The sequence below is a fragment of the Callospermophilus lateralis genome, chromosome 2 (genome assembly GCF_048772815.1).
Source record: "Callospermophilus lateralis isolate mCalLat2 chromosome 2, mCalLat2.hap1, whole genome shotgun sequence".
NCBI classification, from domain to species: Eukaryota; Metazoa; Chordata; class Mammalia; order Rodentia; family Sciuridae; genus Callospermophilus; species Callospermophilus lateralis.
In genome coordinates, this window is record NC_135306.1 from 138,987,748 (window position 1) to 139,011,008 (window position 23,261).

Sequence of the window (23,261 nt, forward strand, 5' to 3'; positions counted from 1 at the left end):
CTTAATGTGAGGTAGAAAACAAAACAATCCTGCCCACATGGGACTTAAAAACATTTTAGTAGCGAAATACATACATTAAATTAACATGAGTTAGGTAGAAGTACATGCTTTGGGGCAAAATGAAGTAGACTAAGGGTAATATTGAGCATTTGCAGGTAGTCTTTAAGGCTTTGTTATTTTGTATAAATATTCAAGGAAGTTTATCTGATAAGGTGACTTATCAGCATAGATCTATAGGAATAAAATGAGGGAGCAAGCAAATACTTGGGAAAAGAGGATTCTATGCAGAAGAAACAACAGTGCCAAGTATCCAAGGTAACAGTGCTTAGCATCTGTGCAGCATTGTGAAGGAAGGTATTGGTATAGCTGAAGCAAAGGCCTGCAGAGGGGAGAACAGATCACAAAGGGAAATTTGTATAAATATATGTGTATATATACACACATTTGATACCTGATATAGTACAGTATATATACATACATTGTAGATCATGTTGTTTATATAGGTAAATAATACGGTAGTTGAAACAAATCTGTATCCTTGTAAGGCTCGGACTAATCTTAGCAATCAATTTATCTCTGATGAAGAATAAAACATTTATAGACTTTTAAGGTCTCTAGTAGAAGAGAATTATTTAGAAGTAAATAACAGTAGTGTGGAAAAATGATTTTATAGTGTGAACTAATATGTCAATTTTAGTGACATTGGAGGGTTTATGGAGGGAAAGGCTTCACTAAATAGGAAGTCTTTTGCAGGAATGATCAGATTCAGGTATGAAGTAGAAGGCATATAACAGAAAACTGGAAAGTGGTTCTGTGTTAGAGGCTAAGATTCAAGGAGGATATGGAGGGCAGGAGGTATTTTCCCCATCGGTTAGGCATTAGGGATATCATTTAGATTAGACTGTGACAGTGTTGTATTATAGGTCATTCTGTGGCCAGTTCCAGTTTAGGAGAATGGTTGGAAATGTGGAATTGGCAAGACCCCAAATCAGGTATAATCCAAAGGAGACCAGTCAGCTCGGGGGCCATCTTTAATTGTGGAGTACTTCTGGTGTATTGCAGGATAGTTAATCTCCCTCTTTAATATTAATGCCAGTAAAATTCCATCGTGATAATTCTCATTCCCCAATTTCTGAATGCTTTCAAGGTGGGTAGCACATATTCTCTTGTTAAATAAATAAGATCTCAGTTTTGGCTTTGGCACTGGAATGAAAAGAAGAAAATGGGTGTTCTAAGAAGTTTAAGAGGTTGAATCAAAATTATTTGGTTACTAATGTGATCTTGGGGATACACACATACAGAGGTAGGAGCACTTTTGGAATTATTATGACAAATTTTGTGACAGGTTAAATTTTGAAAGAAAAAATATTCTTGAGGAGTAAAATCACTATTGATGCCATTGCAAGGAAGTAGCTACTACATTTAAGAATTAAATATTTTATTAGGATGGTTTCTGGAAGAATATAGAACTTTCAAGGCCTATAATGCTAAATGTAAAGGGGAAAAGAGAAGCCAGGAATATAGCTTTTTATAATGAAGAAGCAAGTAACATCAGAATTTTGATGATGTATTTGAAATGTTAAAAGATTAAAATGAGCAAAGGTAGGCTTTGCCCTTAGTAGAGTATATTTGGAAGGTATTTGGAAGGAGACGAGTGCAAATATGTTCCGTGTCATAGAATCTTCCCATGAAGATTAAGGGAAGGCAGATAAAATTTTATTTTTTAATTCTCAGAAGCATACATGCTTAAGTTGAATGTGCTATTTAATTTTTGTTGCAAATAGTCTGAATTGTGAAAACCTTTTGTCATTCTGCTGATCCATGGGCACTCTGACTGCTTTGTGCTTTGTTCTTTAAGCAGTGTTGGCCAGGGTAGCTGCGAAATGCAATTGTTTAGCATTTGTTACTCTGTATATTAATTGCACCTACCAGAGCAAACATTTTGAAAGATTATAAGATATAAATGTTCTTACTTATATTGTCACTTCTAGCAATCAAGTTAGGTCCTTTGAATTCATTGTTAATCATTATGGACTGAAGATTTTAAGAGTGGACACATTACTAATGACTCACATATAACTTAATTTTTTTCCTTTAATGGTAGTTAGAGCCGAGATAGTTATACATCATATTTTATACTCATTTTTTGGTCTTCCACTCATTGTCTTTAAGTAGACTGTAGGTTCATTGAGAATCTCCCCACCCCACCCAGTTTTGGTGCTGAAAACAGTTGTTTGCCTATTTTATTGTAATGCTTTTGAATTTGAAATGTGAAATTGGAACTTTTATTGGTTCAACAGTTTTCAAAGTAATGCTGTATAAGTCTGACTCATTTCTGATTGCCAAATTCATGCAGTAAGAAATTTTTCATTGTCAGTTCCAATTATTAGCATTAAATAGTTGGTATCAACTGATACCTGAGCTAACTCAGGAAAATTGAGGGGAAAGAATAATGAGAAATATTTTACATAAACAAACTCAGTTTCTACCCAATCACAGAACAAAAGTCTGCTCTGTTATCTTCCTCTTAGTGCACACAGTGCTCTAGGACAGGTATTAGTAAAGGTAGCTGACCTTCAGTTTGTTCAGATCTTTTTATATATGATTTCTTTAAAAATATTTTTAAAGATAAAGTTTTACTTAACAACTTAATATTAAAAGAATGAATAATACCAGTATTATTACAAACTTTAACAGTTTGTAATAGTAAGAGAACTAAAAATCCCTCAAGGCCTTCTTGAAACAGGTCCTTCTGAGGTAAATAAAGCACTTGAGGATGAATTATTTCCTAAAAACGTTTGATTCACTTTCTCATATTATTGATCACTTAAATAATTCTAATCAGTACCTGCTTCTTTATGGTGTCTCAGTTACTCTCCTGAAAGAGTTTTAAATTCTCCAGTCTGTCTGTTGTTCCACTTTGTTGAATTTTTCACATTTATATGCCAGTCTGGCATTAACAGTAAATTAAAACCAGAGAGTAAATTAATCTTCTATTTTTTTTAATTGCAGACTTAATTCAGTGCACAAATGAGATGAATGTGAACATCCCACAGTTGGCAGACAGTTTATTTGAAAGAACTACTAACAGTAGTTGGGTGGTGGTCTTCAAATCTCTCATTACAACTCACCATCTGATGGTGTATGGAAATGAGGTAAGAATTTTTGGTTAACAAGTGTATTGATGTGATGATAATTTAGCTTGTTTCACACTGAAACTTCAACAATAACTTCAGCAACTGAAACATATATAAAAAGGGCAACATGTATAGCCAGGAATATACTTGTAGACCCTGCAGTTCAAGGAAAGATGGTGTAGAAAGCAGAATATGGATCAGAGTATAGATGATTAAATAATGCGATCAAGAAGAAAAGATAATTTTAAGAGATAAGTTCAGGAGCAGCACTGATCTCTGCAATCCTCATTTACAGATTAGAGATTCATCTATGTCCACTTGATGTTTTATTATAGCCCAGTCAGATTTCTGTTTGATCTCATATGGTTGTGGAAGTACTTCATATATTTCAATAATTATTTTGAGGATTAAGTTGGCATTTTGCTGAGAGGTACTGATTGCAGATACCTTTCTTAACAGAAAGGTGTCCCTGAAGACTTTGTTGCTTAGAAGGGTAACAAGACATAAAAGTTTTTGCAATTTTCTGTTTGGAGAGTAGTCTTATTTTCCGTGGTAGGATAATAGCCAATTTTTGGATTTTAGCCTTCAGTAGTCTTCTCAGCCTACTGTACTTTATTTGTGAAGTTGTGTCAGAGGAACTAAGAACAGTTGAATGAAAGGAGATAAACATATATTGCTATTAGAATTTTTAAAATGCAGCCTAAGAAAGCTGTCATAGAGATAAAGAGGGACTTTAGTTGTTGGTATTAGATTTCTGAGCATAACTTTGTGACATGCATCACTTGTTACTTTGAGCGTTTCTCATGAACTCTATTCTCTGACAGATACCAATGCAGCATTAATGAAGTTCAGAAAATTAAAGCAGCAGTTTACCCAAAACTTGATCATTCCAACAAATCTTACTATTTCCTCATTTTGGTATTTCCGTGTGCTCCTTGTCTAAAGGTGTTTGTATTTTTAGTAGCTATAGTTAGCTTATTTATATAATGTTACAATCTAAGTATTATTGTCTGTCTTTTGTTGTATCTTTTCAAATTTATTTCACAATTTTCTTGATTATACCCCTTGTTGGAAATTTCATTTTCTGATTATTCATTGCTTCATTGAGTAATTTTATTTGTAGTTTAAATTTTAAAAAAATTGTTTCTAGAAGCATTACTTGTTACTTGAAATTTGATTAGTAATTCAACATTTACAACCATTTTTAGGACATATGTTGCTCGATTGCTTTCCAGTTTATTATAACCAGTTTTCAGAGCCAGTAGAAATGTTTGCATATACTAACTTAAATGTAAACTTAAAACATTTTGGTCTTAACTAGGGTTAATAGTTTCAATTTTATTTAGAATATGTTTACATAGATTGCGATTATTCTGAAGAATTTCAGGCTTATTTTTTTACTGTGTGTGGGGGGGTGGGTGGGTGTGGGTGTGTACAAATAAATGTAGTTTATTCTTTAAAAGAAAAAGCCACATATATAACCAACAACAGTGCCATATAAAGAGACACAGAATTGGTCATGGCTTTCACAAGTTTTAAGTATGAAGGCACAGTGATGATAATGAAAAAACAGAAAGTGGACTGCCATTCTATACAGTTGACTGACAGGGGAAAGCATTTCAGGGTGGTTTATTGTTTTGTTTTTAGATAAAAACAAGTTTAGTTTCCTGCTTAGTTTCCTTTAAGCAGCAAGGTAAATTCATACTGTGCTCTATTTTATGCTAGCTTTTACAACTCTGAGGTTTTCTTTTTTTTTTGTTTTTTCTGAGGTTTTCTTGATGGCAGATGTTATTAGACTATGAGAGAATCTGTGTAGCCTTTTATTTGCTAGATTGATGAAGTGGTACTTAGTTTCAGTATTATTAGGATAATGTTGGATATATGATCAAAACTTGACTAAAGCCATGTCTTTGTATTTAAATGTTAATGATGAATTTAGAAAGGACTAAGAAAATTTAGATTATTATCCCCAAAGACATGGATGAAATAGGTTGATAGACTAAAATATTTACATTCATTTCTAGAATGTAATGGTTAAGAAGAATATTATCAAAGCCTAAAAAAATATACTGATAATTGTCCTAGGATATTTTAAGTTCTTTTTGAAACAGATTATTTTAGGAAGATGATGAAACATGAATCTTCAATTCACAAATTGGTTTTCAGAGTCCTGGTATGTTAATTTGGGATAATCTCAGGTAAACATAATTGAGTCAGGGGTGATTGTGTACATCCGAGTTTATTATAAGCCTCAGCATGTATTTAAAAAGTTTTAAAAATAAATATAAAAAAGGAATCCTTGGGAGAACGTGAAGCTGAAATGCATTTCTTTAGCTGTTTCAGAAGTTGTGTGTAAAGGAAATTAAGGTAGTAAACTAACTGGAGAACATTTTGACAATATTTTGGAAAGATCAACTTTCAACCCTAAGTATATATCCTGAGTTTGCTTAAGTAGTTACACAGAGACCAAGTTCAAAGATGTTAGTGCACCATTAATAATAAAAGTGGACGTTGGAAAGAACTTAATTATCTGTAAATTAAGAAATGAATACATAATGAGACACTACATCATTTGAATGAGTACACTAGATCCACATAGATTAAATGAATAAAATTTGAGTTAAAAATATGACAAAAGGGCCGGGGTTGTGGCTCAGTGGTAGAGCGCTTGCCTAGCATGTGTAAGGCACTGGTTTCGACCATCTGGCACCACATTAAAAATAAAAACAAATAAAGTAAATGTATTGTGTCCATCTACAACTAAAAAAATATGTTTTAAAAAAAATACATGACAAGGGGCTGGGGTTGTGGCTCAGTGGTAGAGTGCTTGCCTAGCCATGTGTGAAGCACTGGGTTCCATTCTCAGCACCACATATAAATAAATAAAATAAAGGTCCATCAACAACTAAAAAATATTTTTAAAAAATTCATGACAAAAGAATATAAATATAAGGTTTCCATAAATTTAAAATAGAAAACAAGATTACATTTATAGATACTTACACATGTAGTAAAAATTGTGGAAAAGAATGTGAAATGATGTATACTTGCTTCAAAAAAGTATTTGATACATACTTGCTTCAAAAACAATTTTTAAAGAGGGCTTGAGAGGAATGAGATTGAAGGTATATGTCTTCAATGAAATGGATAATGTTTTGTTATTGAAAAAAACTTAAAACAAAAGAACTTAAAGTATCATAGGACAAGATCTGAAGTGAATATGTTAATGTGTTTAGCCTGGACTGTGTGTAAAAGGCTCTCTGTAATATTGTTCTTCTGTATGATTAGGAATTTTTTTTTTTTAAAGTCATAAAATTTTGGGACACAGGTAACTGAAATACAGATGTGAGCTGAGCAATATGGTACACACCTTTAGTCCCAGCTACTTGAGAGGCTAAGGTGGGAGGATTGCTTAAGGCTAGACTGAGAGCCGAGGTAACAAAACCCTCTCACAAAAACTAAACAAGTAAATAAATAAAACACAGATGAGATCTACATATGAGATTAGCTATGATCCTAATACACTTCAGTAAATTGAGAATCACTGGCTCCTAATTAAAACTACCTATTTCCTTTTATTATTTTGACTTTAATACTATAGCTGTGGACAATAGGCTTATACATTCCTAGTTAGGTCTTGGTAACTATTTGATGGGATAAGTGAGAATGAGAAATTTAAACTTAAATTAAAAAATAGAAATTTAAACTTTGTAAACTCAATGGAATGTGTTAACCATAATTTCTCCTCCTGATTTTCAGATTAGAGTTTGTGAGATGGCAGCACCTTAATTTGATATAATTATTTGTTTGTTTTCCAGCGTTTTATTCAGTATTTGGCATCCAGGAACACATTGTTTAACTTAAGCAATTTTTTGGATAAAAGTGGATTGCAAGGTAAAGACAACTTAATTCATTTTAGAATATTGAGAGTAATCACATATGATTACCACAGAATTGAACCTTGTATTTTAGAACATGTACTGTTTTAAACATTACATTTTAGTGAAGTTTGCAGGGGTAAGTGGGGAGGAGCTTTCAATTTGAAAATGAAGATTGATTTCAATACCTGACACCCCCAAAACTCTGAGAGGCAGTATAGGGTAGTTAATTGACAGCATGGATTCTGGAGCTGGATTGCTTGGATTTGAATCTCATCTTTGTTGCTTACCAGCTTTGTGAACTTCAGCAGGCCATTTTACCTCTCTGCATCTGTAAAGTCAGGAATGATAATAGTTCCTATTCAATAGGCTTAAAGATGTAGTTAATAACTAATTGTAAAGTGCTTAGAACAATGTGTGGAACATGGGAGATACCATGTATCTATTTTTGTTATTGTTCATTATTTTATGTTTAATTCTAAGAAATACAACTGAAATATTATGTTTTAGTAGCTTAGGTGAATATGGTATTAGATGAATTGCTCATTGGTACACACAGCTATTATTTTACTTTTAATTTGGTAATTTTGAAACTGCCATGTTCTGTTATTGCCATCCATGCCCATTCTGTCTTAATGGAATCTATTGTACTTATCTCCAAAACTAGGCTTTAGCATTATAGAATGTGAGCTCTAGGATGAACTGTATAAATGATGTACCAAATGATTTGGGAATATTAAAGTGAGACTTAATTGGGGAAATGTTTTTAGGGAAGGTGAGACTTGTGTTAGTCTTTGAGAATGGATGAGGAAGTGAATTGGCTTAAGCAGGGGAAATGTATGATATAAAGAAAGTACAACTTGGTCAAGTTGGATCAGAATAAACCAAGTCTTAAGACATTGAGACTATTCTAGTGATTGCGCTAGTTGTCTTGTAGAAATAAAATCATTGGGATTTAGTGTTTTATGTTAGGGGCCGCATAGTTCATAGTATTTCCATAGTTAAATGGAAATACTACTTGGATTCTGGAAGACTGGTAAATGTGTCATGTTACACAATTCATCTTATTTTAATAAGAGGTATAAAAGGGGGGGAAATGAAGCAATAGATCCCTCTTTTGAAATGAAATCTTACCCAGAAAACAAGAATCTCTAACAAATAAATATGGGGCTTCTCTGATTTGGGGAAAATGGAAGAAACTCGTCCTTTCCCTACTTATCCTTTTATTTCTGCTGCTACTTTCCTTATTTTAGAACTTTAAAAGTCTGTGGAAAACAGTGTGCAAACCACTGCTCTAGAAAAGGCCTTTAAAACTATTCTTTATGTAAAAGGAATAAAATTCTTAAAACCTTATCAGTAAGGAAATGGGAAATTAGTAGCTAATAATACACAAGAACCTTACTTGGACATGTGTATTAAACCATTTTGTCTCATTCTTAAAGAGATTGTTAAGACAAAACAATAATATTTAAAAACATGTAATTTAGTGATGTTTTTGAAAAGTAATTTTGATAGCTGATGTATTTTCTGCTATATTAAATATTCACTGGGCATATAGAAATAAAATTCTACTCTAGTGAGTAGAATAGACATGTTGTACTACTGATAGCTACCAGTTGTGTTTGGAGTAAGAATACTGTCAAGGCAGTTCATTAGTTACTTAATTTACATTACTAAATTGATTTGTATTATCAAGACATTATAACTTGAATGAGTTTTTATAGAACAGTTAAGGAATGTTCCAAAGAAGCTGAGCCTTGAATGATGAAAGATGTTTCTCCTACCAGAGAGGATGGAGTAGAATAGATTAGAGGAAATAATATGAACCAAAGAGCTGAGGAACATGAGTATTTAACATTAATGTGCACTAGAGGTATGTGGCCAGATGGGGAAAGTGTACTTTGAAAAATTTTTGTTCACTAATTTTTCTCCAGTGGATCATCAGGTCACTGAATTTGTGTGCTGGATGGGGGGCACTCAATAAATTTTTGTTGAACAAAGTGGTGACCATTGCTAAATCTAGTCTCATTTTTCAGTTGTTTTCAGGTATTACCTTTTTAAAGTACAGGAGTGATCAAATACAGTTAAATTTGTTAGTTGAGTTAAAATGGACTTCTCAAGTCATGCAATAACTAACAAAGGATTTTTTATAACATGACATTTTATGATGCTAAAGTTTTCAAATGATGTGATTTTGATGAAGCAAAAATATTAGAAAGATTTGTGTTCATTTAGAAGGTTTCATTGAAAATATTCATATAGGGGAGCAGGAACAGTATCTCTAGAGAAAATAAAGGTTTTCCACGGAAATTTATAAGGTTAAAAACTTCATGTTCAAGTTTTCTGTAAGGATAATATTTTTCAAGATGTAAATCTTGGATTGAAATTATCTTCAAGTATAAAAATTATAAAATTTGTTAGGTAATTTGAGGAATGGGAATTCAGTTCCAAAGGATGTTAAATTTGAATTGTGAGGTTATTGAGTTGTGTAAGAGAAACATGTTCTTCCACTTTCTGTTGAATAAGGAATAGGAATGTGGATCAAAAGTGAAACAGACTTCTTATTTTAGTGAAATTTACTGAAAAGGGCTTTTCAGGTCACATATTACATACCTGATTTTAAAAATATGTATTCTTGCCAGGCATGGTAATATGCACCTTTAATCCCAGGCAGTCTGGAGGCTGAGATAGGAGGATCATGAGTTTGTTGCCTGTCTGGACAAAATAGCGATGCTGAATTAAAAAAAAAAAAAAGTGAATTCTTACAGAATTTAATGTGAAAATGTTATTCATTAGTTACTTAATTTACATTACTAAATTGATTTGTATTATCAAGACATTATAACTTGAATAAGTGAGTTTTATAGACAAATTGAGATTTTAATCATTTATGAAAACCTTCTTTTCTTACAGGATATGACATGTCTACATTCATTAGGCGGTATAGTAGATATTTAAATGAAAAAGCAGTTTCATACAGACAAGTTGCATTTGATTTCACAAAAGTGAAGAGAGGGTGAGTTATGCTTTCTTTTTTGAATTAATTGATTAATTTGAATATTTAATGTAAAAAACATGGGAGTTTTTAAAGATTATGGAATATGGAATTTAGTTAGTTTTGAAAGATGAAATTCATTTTTCTTTGAAGAAGGATGACAAATAATTTTTGTAGAAGGATTTTTCAAGTTTTAAAAAATTTTATATTAGCTTTATTAAGATATAGTTCACATAATATAAAAATAACCCTTTTAAAATCTCTGATTTATTGTTTTTTAATGTATTTACAAAGTTCTGGACATTATCCCCATTATTTAATTTCAGAACATTTTCAGTACCCCGTTAGCAGTCATTTCCCATTTCTCATTCCCTTTTCCCCCCAGATCCTGGTGACCTTGAATCTACTCTTTTGGACGGGTCTTATAAATTGAGCTAATCAATATGTGCTCTTTTATGTCTGGCTTCTTTTGTTTAGCATAATATATTTTAGGTGTAATATTATAGCATATATCAGAACTTCATATCTTTTTGTAGCCAGGTAGTATTTATTCATTGATAAATACCATATCTTTTCTCTGTTTATCAGTGGATAGACATTCAAGGAGTTTCTGCTTTTTGGTTATTAGGAATAATGTTTCTGGGAGCATAATTGTACAAGATTTTTTGTGGATTATCTTTTGACTTCTCTTGGGTGTAAATGTAGGAGTGGAATTGCTGGGACTATATGGTAACTCTTGGTTTTAGCATTTTGAGCAACTGCCAAACTGTTTTTCAAAAACAGTTGAAGTATTTTACATTCCTACTAGTAGAGAGTGGGATTTCCAGTTTCTCCATATACTTGCCAAAACTCATTATTTTCTGGGCTTTTGACTTTTGTTCTTGTTTAATTGTAGCCATCCTACTGGATGTGCAATTGTGTCTTATGATTTGGGGTTTGCATTTCCCTGATGGCTAATAATAGTGAGCATAGTTACCTATAGTTATATATAGGGTTTATATGCAGTTTCAGATATCCACTGGGTATTTTGGGATTTATTGTATGTGGATAAGAGGACACTGCTTTATATTCTGGGACTATCTGGATACCAGTCCTTTGATCACATATGATTTGAAAATACTTTCTTCCCTTCTGTATCTTTTTTTTTTTTCATTGATTTGATGGTGTCCTTTGAAGAACAAAAGATTTTCATTATGATAAAGTTCAGTTTATAATTTTTTTCTCCATTGGTTGCTGGACTTTGGCATCATGTAAAATAAAAGATTATTTAATACAAGGTCACAAAGATTTACTTCTGTGTTTTATTCTAAGATATAATTTTAGCTTTTACATCTAGGTTTTTAATCCTATTTTGAAATAATATTTATATATAGTGTGAGGCATGGGTTCAAAATTGTGTAAGGTCAATTTTATGAAAAGATTATTCTCTCATGGTGTGATGGTACTGGTGGCATATTACCACCATGGCTGAGAATGAATTTGCCATAAATGTAAAGATTTATTTCTGAATTTGTAATTCTGTTGTTGATCTATATGTCTATCCTCATGCCAGTATCATATTAATTTGATTATATTTTTTTTTTGGTAGTGAGTTTTGAAATTAGAAAGTGTGAGTCCTCCAACTGTGTTCTTTTTTTTTTCAATATTGTTTTGATTCTTTTAATCTTGAATGCAGAAGATTAATTTAGTTTTTGTTGCATCCTAAGTAATAATAATTTTAGAACATGAACTAGTCATAAAAATGATGATAATCAATGTCTCTGGTATATACAGATTTTTCCTAGATATTGTTAATGTCTGATGGCGTTTTTTTTTCCAAATAGATTTTTTTTCCCCCTCCCTGTTTATCCTAGATTGAACCAGGATATGATAGGCAAGCACTGTACCATTGATCTACAGCCCCAGTCACGAAAGGTATTCTTTAGAGGTAGTGTTGAGCCTTTTAGCTACAAAGGCCTGTCCTGAGGGGATTTTGGCATCTGCAAAAAATATTCTGGTAAATGCCTTTCTGAGCTAACCTACAACTCAGACATCCCAAAGATCTAAGCAATTGTTATGTTCCTTTAAATTTTTCTCTTGAAATTTTAAATTATTAAACTAAAGTGTAAAATTTAATAAAAATATTTTAGTATGTGATGCCATGATTGTGAAGTCTTGATCTAAACTGAATCATTTCATCTGTAAAACAGTGGTGATTTGAATAGTATTCATTTATTTGGATTTTTGTGAGAATTAGATGAGGTAGTATATTTGCTATCTTTAGCACATTCTTAGTTATGTAAGAATTTTAAAGCAGAACTCATTTATTATGTAATTAATCCCATATTAAAGAAGAAGTGATTTTTAGTTTTGAAACTTACCAAAATTCTGAAGATTTTACTTCATCTGTTTAGGCACTTTTTAGATTATAGTGGAGGGGTTCATATTAGAAGCCTGGTTCTTCATCCCTGGATCCTATCCATTAAACCATTTCTAGTTGGGCCATGCATTAATACTTCACTATAGAGTGTTTTCAGTAAAGCTGATCTTTATGATACTTACAGGTTAAGGTAATTATAGATTTCAAAGACTGAGGATTTTTATATCTAATAGAGCAAACTTTCTTTTTCTGAGACGGGATCTGGGCTGGTCTAGAACTCCTGGGCTGAAGGACTCTCCTTCCTCAGCCTCCCAGTTAGCTGAAAGTTCAGGCATGTGCCATTGTCAGCTTAAGATAATTTTTTACATTTATAAAAATAGTAAACTTTAAAAATTCAGTTAGCAACTTAACTTACAGAAAATGCTAATATTTTGTCATATCGAATCATCTTGTGCAAATAGAAATAAATAAATATATGAAGCACATAGAAAACTATATAATAATTAGATCATATTTTTTGAATATTGCTTCCTCCCTACTATGTATTTTTGACATTTTTAATCTCCGTACACACAGATTCATCTCATTCGTTGGCATGGCTGTAGAATTATATTCTAGATGTACATTTGATCATTCATTTTTTGGTCTTATAAAAGCAGTGAGTTGACCATCCTTTAACATGTCAGGTGTATTTTTAAGTGAATTTTATTATAGAATAAATTTTTAGGGTTAGTGAGTCACAGGATATATACATTTAGCATTTTAATAGAAAATATTGAAATTTCCCTTTATAAAAGTTAGGTGAAATTATTGTGGTTTTTTTGTGAAGGGGTGTACTTGGGAATGGAACTCAAGGTTGCTTTGCCACTGAACTATACTTTCAGCCATTTCACTTTTTTATTTTGAGACAGGGTCTCACTAAGTTGCTGAGACTGACCTTCAACTTGTGATCCTTGTGCCTCAGCTTCCCAAGTTTCTGAGGTTAAAGGCATGCAACACAGTGCCCAGCAATTATTGACTTAAATACAGTTACCAATATTTTTATAATACCATCCTCATAGAAAATGTATCTTATTAGATATACATTTTATATTGGTAAATTGAATAAATAATATTTTCTTTTTAAAAATACCATTTATGCTTTTTAAAAAATATTTACTTTTTAGTTGTAGTTGGATACAATACCTTTCTTTTATTTATTTATTTTTTTGTAGTGCTGAGGACCAAACCCAGGGCCTCAAACGAGCTAGACGAGCACTCTACGGCTGAACCATGACCCCAGCCTCACAATTTATGCTTTGTTAATTGATGTCCATTGCCATTTCTCTATTAGGTTTTTTGTTCTTTTCCATTGTGTTGAATAGTGGTAAGCCTTTCATTGGCAGACAAATGTGTTTGAAAACTAGCTTTACTGCATTTGGATGAGGAACTTGGTAAAGTAGTTAAGCTAGCTTGCCGACTTAAAAAAATCTTTTAAAATAATTTTGCTTGGGAAATGTTACAAGAACATAACAGAGAACTTCTGTGTGTTTTACTCAGAATCACCAGTTTTTAACATTTTGCCAGCATTTACCCTCAGTATATTCTCTATGTTTATGTACTTCTTTTAATGAACCTTTTGAGATTGGGTTTTACATCTCAGGCCCTTTTATAGTTTATAGCTCTTAATACTTTGATGCATGTTTCCTAAAATCAATGATCTTTTATTAATATATCCATGAGCTTGTGTAATTTTTTTTTTTCACATAGCGACACATAAACTGATATTGGTTATATAGGATACTCAGATAAATGGAGAGGATTGCTTGAGCCTGAAGGGTTAAAGGATCAATTTCTTAGCACACAACCCTTTTCTGCCATAGTAGTATGTGATTCCATGATTGTGAAGCCTTCATCTAAACTTGAGTCATTTCATCTATAAAACAGTGGTGATTTGAATAGTATTGATCCATTTGGATTTTTGTGAGAATTAGATGAGATAGTATATATACTACTCAGCACATTATAAACACTCACCAAACAAGCTTTTGGTGTATTAGGAAAACAAATTGCCAGGTAACAAATATTTCTTCCTCTTTTTGTTTAAAATTATTAGGTTTAAAAATCTTGGGTTGGAGTATCTTGCTTAGTGGTAGATCATTTGCCTAGCATGCACAAAGCCCTGGGTTTGATCTCCAGCACTGCAAAAAAAAAAAAAAAAGATGAGGTAGATACTAGAGTGAATCAGACATTATTACATACATATATAACTATATGATCAGTGGGATTCTACATCATGTACAACCAGAAGAATGAGGAATTATACTCCATTTATGTATGATGTATCATAGTGCATTCTATTGCCATGTATAACTAATTACAGCAAATTTTAAAAAATGTAATCAAATTTAACTTTTTATGGCTCTTATCTTTCAAGCTAGCTCAGGGCAAGCTTTTCTACCCCAAAATGATCAATGACCTATGCATGTTTTTTTTGTCAGATATATTTATAGATTGAGTATTTTATATGTAAACATTGATTCATTTTTTAAAAATGAGACAGAAACCAGCAATAGTCTTTTAAATGGAAATAATAGGGTATTGAAAAACCAAAATGAATTACCAATATAAATGGTTAAATGACTTTTGACTCATATATATTTTGTTTTTCCTGTAAGTCACCTTTTGTTTTTCTGGCAAATATTTATTCAAATATCACTTCTTTGAGAAAGCCTTTTTTGGTTGTTAGTATATGACACTGTCACCTTCATGAGAAAACGTAGTTTTATATTTATAGCTTCGGGGACTTGTCAAAGTAGATATTAATAGTTTTCACAAAGATGAGCAAATGTGTTTATAAACAGTACATGAAATGGTTCTGTGTATAAAGACCCAATAAATTGCCTGTGGATTTAGTTTTTCATTTGTTTGTTAAATATTTGTTTCTTTCTTTCTTTTTTTTTTTACATTCTATTTTTTGGTAGTATTAAATCCTGAATTATACTGAATTACCTTGTAGTCTAAATTGGTAGTGTCCCAAGTGACGACAAGACTTTGTTGTATAAGCAAAAGAAAGAGTAATTCTGGTGTTGTCTTTAATAGGACTTAGAAAGCAAACTTATAGTATACTGCTTTCTTAAATTTGGTAATCAAGTATCCAAATTTAATTACAATCTGTTAATGAAATTAAAAATTTATATTATACATGAAATATGAAATCATGGATTTGGTCTGAATCATATCCAAATATTTAGATTTGTTAAGTATTATTTGAGTTTCTCTAAAATCTGATATGAGCATATGGTATACCTTTAAGATTTTTCTTACTTGAAGAATTTTAAAGTTTTCTGGGAAGAAATGCAGAGGCTCATGAGAAAGGAAGGAGTCAAAAACATTCCCTAAGTTTCTGGAATAAGACACTGGAAAGATGACACTTTTTACTGGGAAAGTTTTGGTAGTCAAAAACATTCCCTGGTTTCTGGAATAAGACACTGAGAAGATGACACCTTTTACTGGGAAGGTTTTGGAGAGTAGTATAGGATCTAGTGATAAAAGAAAATTAAGGACCTGGGGCTAGGGGTGTAGCTCCTTGGTAGAGCACTTGCGTAGCAGATATGAGGCTCTGGGTTCAATTCTCAGCACCATATAAAAATTTAAAAAATAAAATAAAATAAGGTATTGTGTTCATCTACAACAACAAGGAAAAAAGAAGGAGAAAAATTATGGACAGTTTGGAATACTATCTATGAGATGCATGTGATTTAAATATCAAGTAGGCTGTTGGATATAACTAACTTAAAACTAAGGCATTCTGGAAATATGAGTGTGTTAATGGCATTTCGGTAATTTCAACCTTAGGAATGACATATAACCTGGAAAGTAAATATGGAATGAGAAGAGAGGGCCCAGAATGACTTTTTTAGGTACACCATCATCTCTTTTTTAGAGGGTGGGTAGAGAATGGAGAGCCAGAAAACAACATTGAACTAAATGATAGTGAAATGAGAAGAAAGCAAGGAGAGAGAGAGATAGTGGATGGTTAAAGGAATATTTCATGAATGAGGCAAACTTCAGCTGGGGATGGCTCAGGGGTAGGTAGAGTGTCTACCTGGTATCATGAGGCCCTGGGTTCTATAAGAAGGAAAGAAAGAGCCTGGGGTGGGGGTGGGGGTGGGGAGGCATTTGAACGATGCTGAGAAGTCTGGTTAGATGAGATAATAAATACCTATTGGAGGAACTGGGGATATAACACAGTGATAGACCTCTTGTCTAGCATGTGAGAAGCCCCCAATTAAATCCCCAGTTGCACCAAAAAGTAAATAAGTACATAAAGAAATGAGGAGAGGCAACAGAGTTTCTGCCCTAGAGATTTAACTGAAGTTACATAGTGGAGGCTCATATTAGAATGAACTGGAAAATAAATGTAAGGTGAATTGTGAACTCTTTTGATAAGCATGCTTGACTCTAGGAGAGTAACAAATAGATGGGAATAGGGATTAGTGGGGGGAGAGGGAGAGAGAAAGAGAGTGTGTATGTGTGTTTAAGGAATGGTGATTAGTGGTCCTAGAATTTTTGTTTGTGTGACCACAGGGACAATCTAGTATTTAAAAAAGGATTAATGAGCTGCACTGGCTGTTTGGTACATAAGCCAATTAAAATTAAATTGCTAAAAATGCAATAAAAATGCATCTCTTAACTTGAATCAGCCAAATTTCAGATATTTAGTAGCCACATTTAACTAGTCAGTTGACCGTATTAAATTATGCAGATATAGAACAATTTCATCATCACAGCTAGTTCTGTTGAATGGTGCTGTGTTAAAGAAAGGATAACCAATGGACAGAATGGAATGTTAAAGACCTGCATAAGTGATATTTCTGTTTGATAGATGAAGACCTCCTCCATTACAACAGGAGGAGACCAAATAGATATAGTTTGGGTTTCAAGAAGACCTGACAGTATCTTTTTGTTGTTTATTTCTGAATGAAATATTTTGGGAGTTATGATTCAAGAGTTTGTGTGAGTAGGCAGTGATATAGAAGTAGGAGAAGTAGCTATGAGTGTACGTAGAACAGGAGTTCACTAGAGCAGGCTAAGAGGATTGCTTGCAATGTTGAATACCTATTAGAGGTTGATGGTCATGAATTCATTTTTGCCAGTTTTCGCAGTTGGGTGGTTTTCTTTACTAGCACCCAATTGTGTGTTTATAGGCATGGATAAGTTAAATGTTTGCTCAGCCAGGATTGTCAATTTGCCAGATGACTGCAGTGAAGAAGACAGGTGGAAGAAAATTAGGAATATTTGTAAGGAAGTGTTTACAACAATGATCTGTGGAATAATAAGCTACATGAAGAAAGTAAAAATGAGAAGGGATCAATGTGGATAGTAGTAGAGTTAATAAATTGGGGTTTTTGATGAGCAAATAGTTTTTGGTTTGGGGATACTTGACCAAAGCAGCTGTAAGGTTAAAAGGTTATTGTTGTAGAATAAGGTGTCTGAGTTTTGTCTTTTTAAAATTTGGGAGCGGAGGAGTAGAGTAGTTTATCTGGGGATAGAAAGGATCTATAGGAATAGGGAATGCTGTAGAGGAACTTTGAGATCAAGATGTTGAAGTGGTTGTTTGTGTAGATGTTGAAGTTAACCAAAAATACTGAACCAATGTATAAGTTTTTTGTACTAGAGAAAGATCAAAAGGTTAAAAAAAAATGACTTCAGCCAGAAGAGAGGGAGAATTAAAAGGGAACTGATGGTAACTAATGAGAGTGTGATGTTTATGAAAATAACGGCTTGCAAAGAGAGATTGGCATTCTCAGCCCAAACTCCAGCATCTGGTACCAACCTAGGTAGTATACCACTTGAGAGGAAATAGTTTCAATCCATTGATGGATGGGTTAGTGCATTGTGTTAGTAAGGCTATTCAGGATAAAACTGGTTAGTAGCAGCCTAACTAAAGCAGTCCAGTGTTTATTAAACTGTTGTTTCTTGTGAAGCACTATTGTTGCTTTTCATAGCTTAATTTTTTTTTCTGATATCTGGATTGTAGTTGATTGGGTTTTAGCTATAATCTGTATTATGAGCTATTTGAGTCCTGAATAAAATACTTTGACTATAGCAGTGTTCGAAGACTTGAATTCAACTCTTAAGTCCTGTTTTAGTCAGTTTTTTTCACTGCTGTGACTGAAAGACCTGACAAGAACAGTTTTAGAGGAGAAAAAGTTTATTTGGGGGCTCATAGAGTTCTCAGTTCATAGATAGCTCCATTCCTTGGGGCTTTAGATGAGGCAGAACATTATCGTGGAAGAGTTTGGCAGAATGACAAGTGACTCACATGATGATCAGAAAGCAGTGGGAAAGACTCTACTCACCAGATACAAAATACATACCCCAAAGACACGCCCCCATTAACCTACTTCTTCCAACCACAATCTGCCTTTGGGCACCACTCTGTTAATCCCATCAGTGTATTAATTTACTGATGGGGTTAAAGCTCTCATAACCAATTCATTTCACTTCTAAACCTTGTATTTTATCACATGTGAGCTTTTGGGGGACATCTCACATCCAAACTAACAGCTTCATAATGAGGCAAATGATTTTTTTTTTTTTTTAATTGGTTAAGTCTATCTTTCACACACAAGTGGTTGTGAAGAGCATATGGTTTCCTTCTATGAAAAGTACACTATTGGCCTGGTATGGAATATAAACTTAGTTCTTAAGTCTCATGGTTACAGCTTTCTTTTTGCTTTTAAATGAACACAGTAATATTGGAGATATATAGTGTTACTTTTTTTGTGTGTTTTTTTTTTTTTCTGTATGATCCTTGCTTGAAGTTTCAAGTACAGTGACTTAAAAATGTGACACATTTTGTAGCAACTTTATTCTCTATGTATAGACGCAGATGGGAGTTTAAAATCTGATTTAATAGGAAATTGATTTCTTTTTTTCTCTTTTCTTTCATATAGGGCTGATGGAGTTATGAGAACAATGAACACAGAAAAACTCTTAAAAACTGTACCAATTATTCAAAATCAAATGGATGCACTCCTTGATTTTAATGTAAGTAGATTATACATTTGTAATTTAAGATTTAAAATATCACATCATTGTAACTGATCAATTTTTATTCTCAAGTTTATGGACTTTACGTTTTTCACAGCATAATATACTATTTGGCTAAAGATTTTCTATAAATGTCCCTAGATAAATTCCTATTCATTTTTATGTTTTAGATTTACTCTAATTTCTTAGGTGCTTCTTTAGCTCTGGAATTTTAGGATGTATAAGCTAAATAAAGTGATAGAGAAGACAAAGGGATTGATCTGAAAATGTACTTTATTTTGGTAATGGCTTTGGATTTGAAAAATGCATAATGATTTTCTTTATGAATAGCCACCTTATTGTTTTACTTCTGTTTTGTAAGTTGACAATTGTCAGAAATAAAGTTCAAATAGTATAATAGTTCATTTTGCATTACCCCAAAAGGGCATTGTATTCCCTGGAATTTTTATTTAAACAACCATTGTCTGAACCAAGTTGCCAGCATTGTCATTTGTTTTTACTATGTTAGAAGTTAGCATTTTCAACTCTTCTCTCTCCCTACCTCTTCCTCTCCCTATCCCCTCTAATTTTTATTGGTACATTATAATAACATATAATAGCGGGATTTGTTGTTCCATATTTGTACATGCATGTAACATAATTAGGTCATCTTCATTCCCAAGTACTTCCCTCCCGTTTCCCTCCCCTTGTTTTTTCCTTGGTCCCCTTCCTGTGCTGGTCTACCTTATATTTTCATGAGGATCCCCCTCCCCTTTTTCTTTTCCTTTTTCTTCTCTAGCTTCCATAGATGAAAGAAAACATGAACCTTCATCTTCTGACTTTGGCTTATTTTGCTTAACATAATATTCTCAAGTTCCATCCATTTTCTTGCAAATGACATAATTTTATTTTTCTTCTTGGATGAATAAAATTTTATTGTGTATATATGTGCAATATTTTCTATATCCATTCACCCATTGATGGATACCTTGACTGATCCCATAGTTTGGCTGTTGTCAGTGGTGTCACTATAAACATGAATATGCGTGTATTGTTTAGCATGATGACTTCAATTCTTCAGGGTAAATACTGAGGAATGGTATAGCTGCGCATATGGTGGTTCCATTCCTAGTCTTTTGAGGAACCTTCACATTGATTTTCTTAGTGCTTGTATTGATTTGGTCTCACCAACAGTATATTAGCGTTACTTTTCCCTTTCATCCTTGTCAACATTGATTATTACTTATATTTTTAATGATTGCCATTCTAACTAGAGAGAAAATCTCAGTGAAGTTTTGATTTGCATTCCCTTGTTTGCTAAAAATGTTGAACATCTTTTCATACATGTGTTGGCCATTTGTATTTCTTGTTTTGAGAAGTATCCATTCAGTTCATTTGCCCATTTATTGACTGGATTATTTGGGGGTTTTGGGTGTTGATTTTAAGTTTTTTTATTTATATTTTGTATATTAATCCTCTGTAGGAAGAAAAGCTGGCAAAGATTTTTCTTCCATTCTGTAGGCTCCATTTTCACACTTTTAATGGTTTCCTTTGCTGTGCAGAAGCTTTTTAATTTGATGCCATCCATTTATTAATTCTTGTTCTTATTTTCTGAGCTTTAGGAATGCTATTGAGGAAGTTGTTGCCTGCACCAATACGTTGCAATACTGAACCTTATGTTTTCTGCTCCTCTTCAAGGTTACTGGTCTAATTTCTAGGTCTTGGATCCATTTTCAGTTGACTTTTATTTTTATTTTTATTTTTTTTTTAATATTTTATTTCTTAGTAATCGGCAGACACAACATCGTTGTTTTGTATGTGGTGCTGAGGATCGAACCCGGGCCGCGAGCATGCCAGGCGAGCGCGCTACCACTTGAGCCACATCCCCAGCCCCTCAGTTGACTTTTATATCAAGTGACAGATAGAAATCTAGTTTCTTCTTCTCCCTCTGGATTTTCACTTCTTCCACGACCATTTGTTAAGACTTTTTCCAGTGTTTTTGGCACCTTTGTCAAGGATTAGGTGATTGTATCTGGGTGGGTGGGGTTTTTCTGTCTTCTATTCAATTTATTTATATGTCTGTTTTTAAACCAGTACCATGCAGTTTTTATTATTATACCTTTCTAGTATAAAATAAAATTGGGCATTGTGATGCCTCTAGCATTGCTCTTTTTGCGTCAAGTTATTTTGGCTTTTCTGGATCTTTTATTCTTCCATATGAATTTTAGTACTGTTTTTCTGTGAAGACTAATGGGTATTTTAATGCAGGTGACATTGAATGCGTAGATCACTTTTGGTAATATAGTCATTTTAACAATATCAGTTCTTCTTACCTATCCATCTTTCATGATCTTCTTCACCTTCTTTCTTCAGTGATCTATAATTATCATTATAGAAGACTTTCACCTCACTGGTTAGATTTCCTAGGTTATGTATGTATGTCTGTATGTATTCAATCATTCATGAGACTATTATGAATGGAGTTATTTTCCTGATTTCTTTTTTAGTGCATTCATTAGTGGTATATAGGAAGATTACTGATTTTTGTATCCTGCTACTTCACTGAATTTTTTAATTAGCTCTAGAAGTCTTCTCCTGGAGATTTTTGGATCTTCTAAATACAGGATCCTAACATCTGCAAACAGTGATAATTTGACTTCATCCCTACCTATTTGTATCCCTTTTATTTTCTTTTTTTTTCTTTTGCCTAATTGCTCAGGCTAAAATTGCAAGTAATTATATTGAATAGGAGTGTTAAGAGTGTATTGTTTCTGATTTAGAGAAATACTTTCAGTTTTTCTCCGTTCACTATAATGCTGGCTTTGGGTTTGTCCCATATAGCCTTTATAATGTTGTGGTAACTTCCTTTTGTCTCTTAGTTTCTTCACTATTATTATCATTATCATCATCATCATCATCACAATTAGGTGCTGAATTTTGTTGAAAGCTTTTTCTGCATCTGTTGAGATAATTATGTGGTTTTGGTCTTTAATTCTATTTATGTAGTGAATTCCATTTATTGATTTGCATCTTTTGAACTATCTTTGCATCCCTGGAATGAAACTACTTTGGTCATAATGTGCAATCTTTATGTGTTGTTAAATATGACTTGCTAAGTTTTTTTTTAAAAAAAATTACAGCATTATAGTTATACATAGTAGCTGGGTGCATTTTGACAAAATCATATGTGCAAAGAATTTGATTTTCAGTCCCCATTTATGTCCCTTCTCTCTCCTCCTCCCTCCCCTTATTCTTTTTACCCCTACTTTACTGATTTTTTTTTTTTTTGCTTGTTTATTTATTTGTTTGATTGGTACTTTCTACAGATACATAAAGAAATTTCCTTTGGTATGCTTATATATGCATATAACATGATTTTGTTAAATTCATTCCATATTTCCTCCCCTTTCCATCCATACTCTCTACCTCTTGTTTTCCTCTTTCTGCTGCACTGATCTTTCCTGTATCTTTATGATGTTGACCCCCACACATTTTCCCCACATGACACATTTCTGAACTAAAAATGAATGTTCAAAAATTTCTTTAAAAAAATTTTTTTTGTAGTTGTAGATAGATAGCATGCCTTTATTTTATTTATTTTTATGCGACTAAGGATTGAACCCAGTGCCTCACATGTGCTGGCAAGCACTCTGCCACTGAATTACAGCCCCAGCCCTTATACACCACCTTCTTTGATTTAATAAGTTTTATTAGGAATTTTTGGATCTATGTTCATCAAAGATACTGGTCTGTAGTTTTCTTTCCTTGATATATCCCCCATCCCTTCTCTCTTTTTGGCCTCTGACTTAAGACATGCTTAAGACTTGCTTAAAGGCAAGTCCTTGAATGGGATTGTGATGATTTCATGATGAAAT

The 23,261-nt window shown here is 32.8% G+C and overlaps 1 protein-coding gene across 6 annotated transcripts in view; it reads left to right on the forward strand.

The window, feature by feature from the left end:
- Picalm (phosphatidylinositol binding clathrin assembly protein) overlaps positions 1 to 23,261 on the forward strand; it is a 100,017-nt gene that overhangs the window by 29,199 nt on the left and 47,557 nt on the right. For all 6 annotated transcript variants that reach the window (XM_076846562.1, XM_076846557.1, XM_076846559.1 and 3 more), the window contains exons 2-5: positions 3,013 to 3,155; positions 6,956 to 7,031; positions 9,929 to 10,031; positions 19,311 to 19,404. In XM_076846562.1, the coding sequence (XP_076702677.1) occupies positions 3,013 to 3,155; positions 6,956 to 7,031; positions 9,929 to 10,031; positions 19,311 to 19,404 (416 nt within the window). The remainder of the gene's footprint in view (positions 1 to 3,012; positions 3,156 to 6,955; positions 7,032 to 9,928; positions 10,032 to 19,310; positions 19,405 to 23,261) is intronic.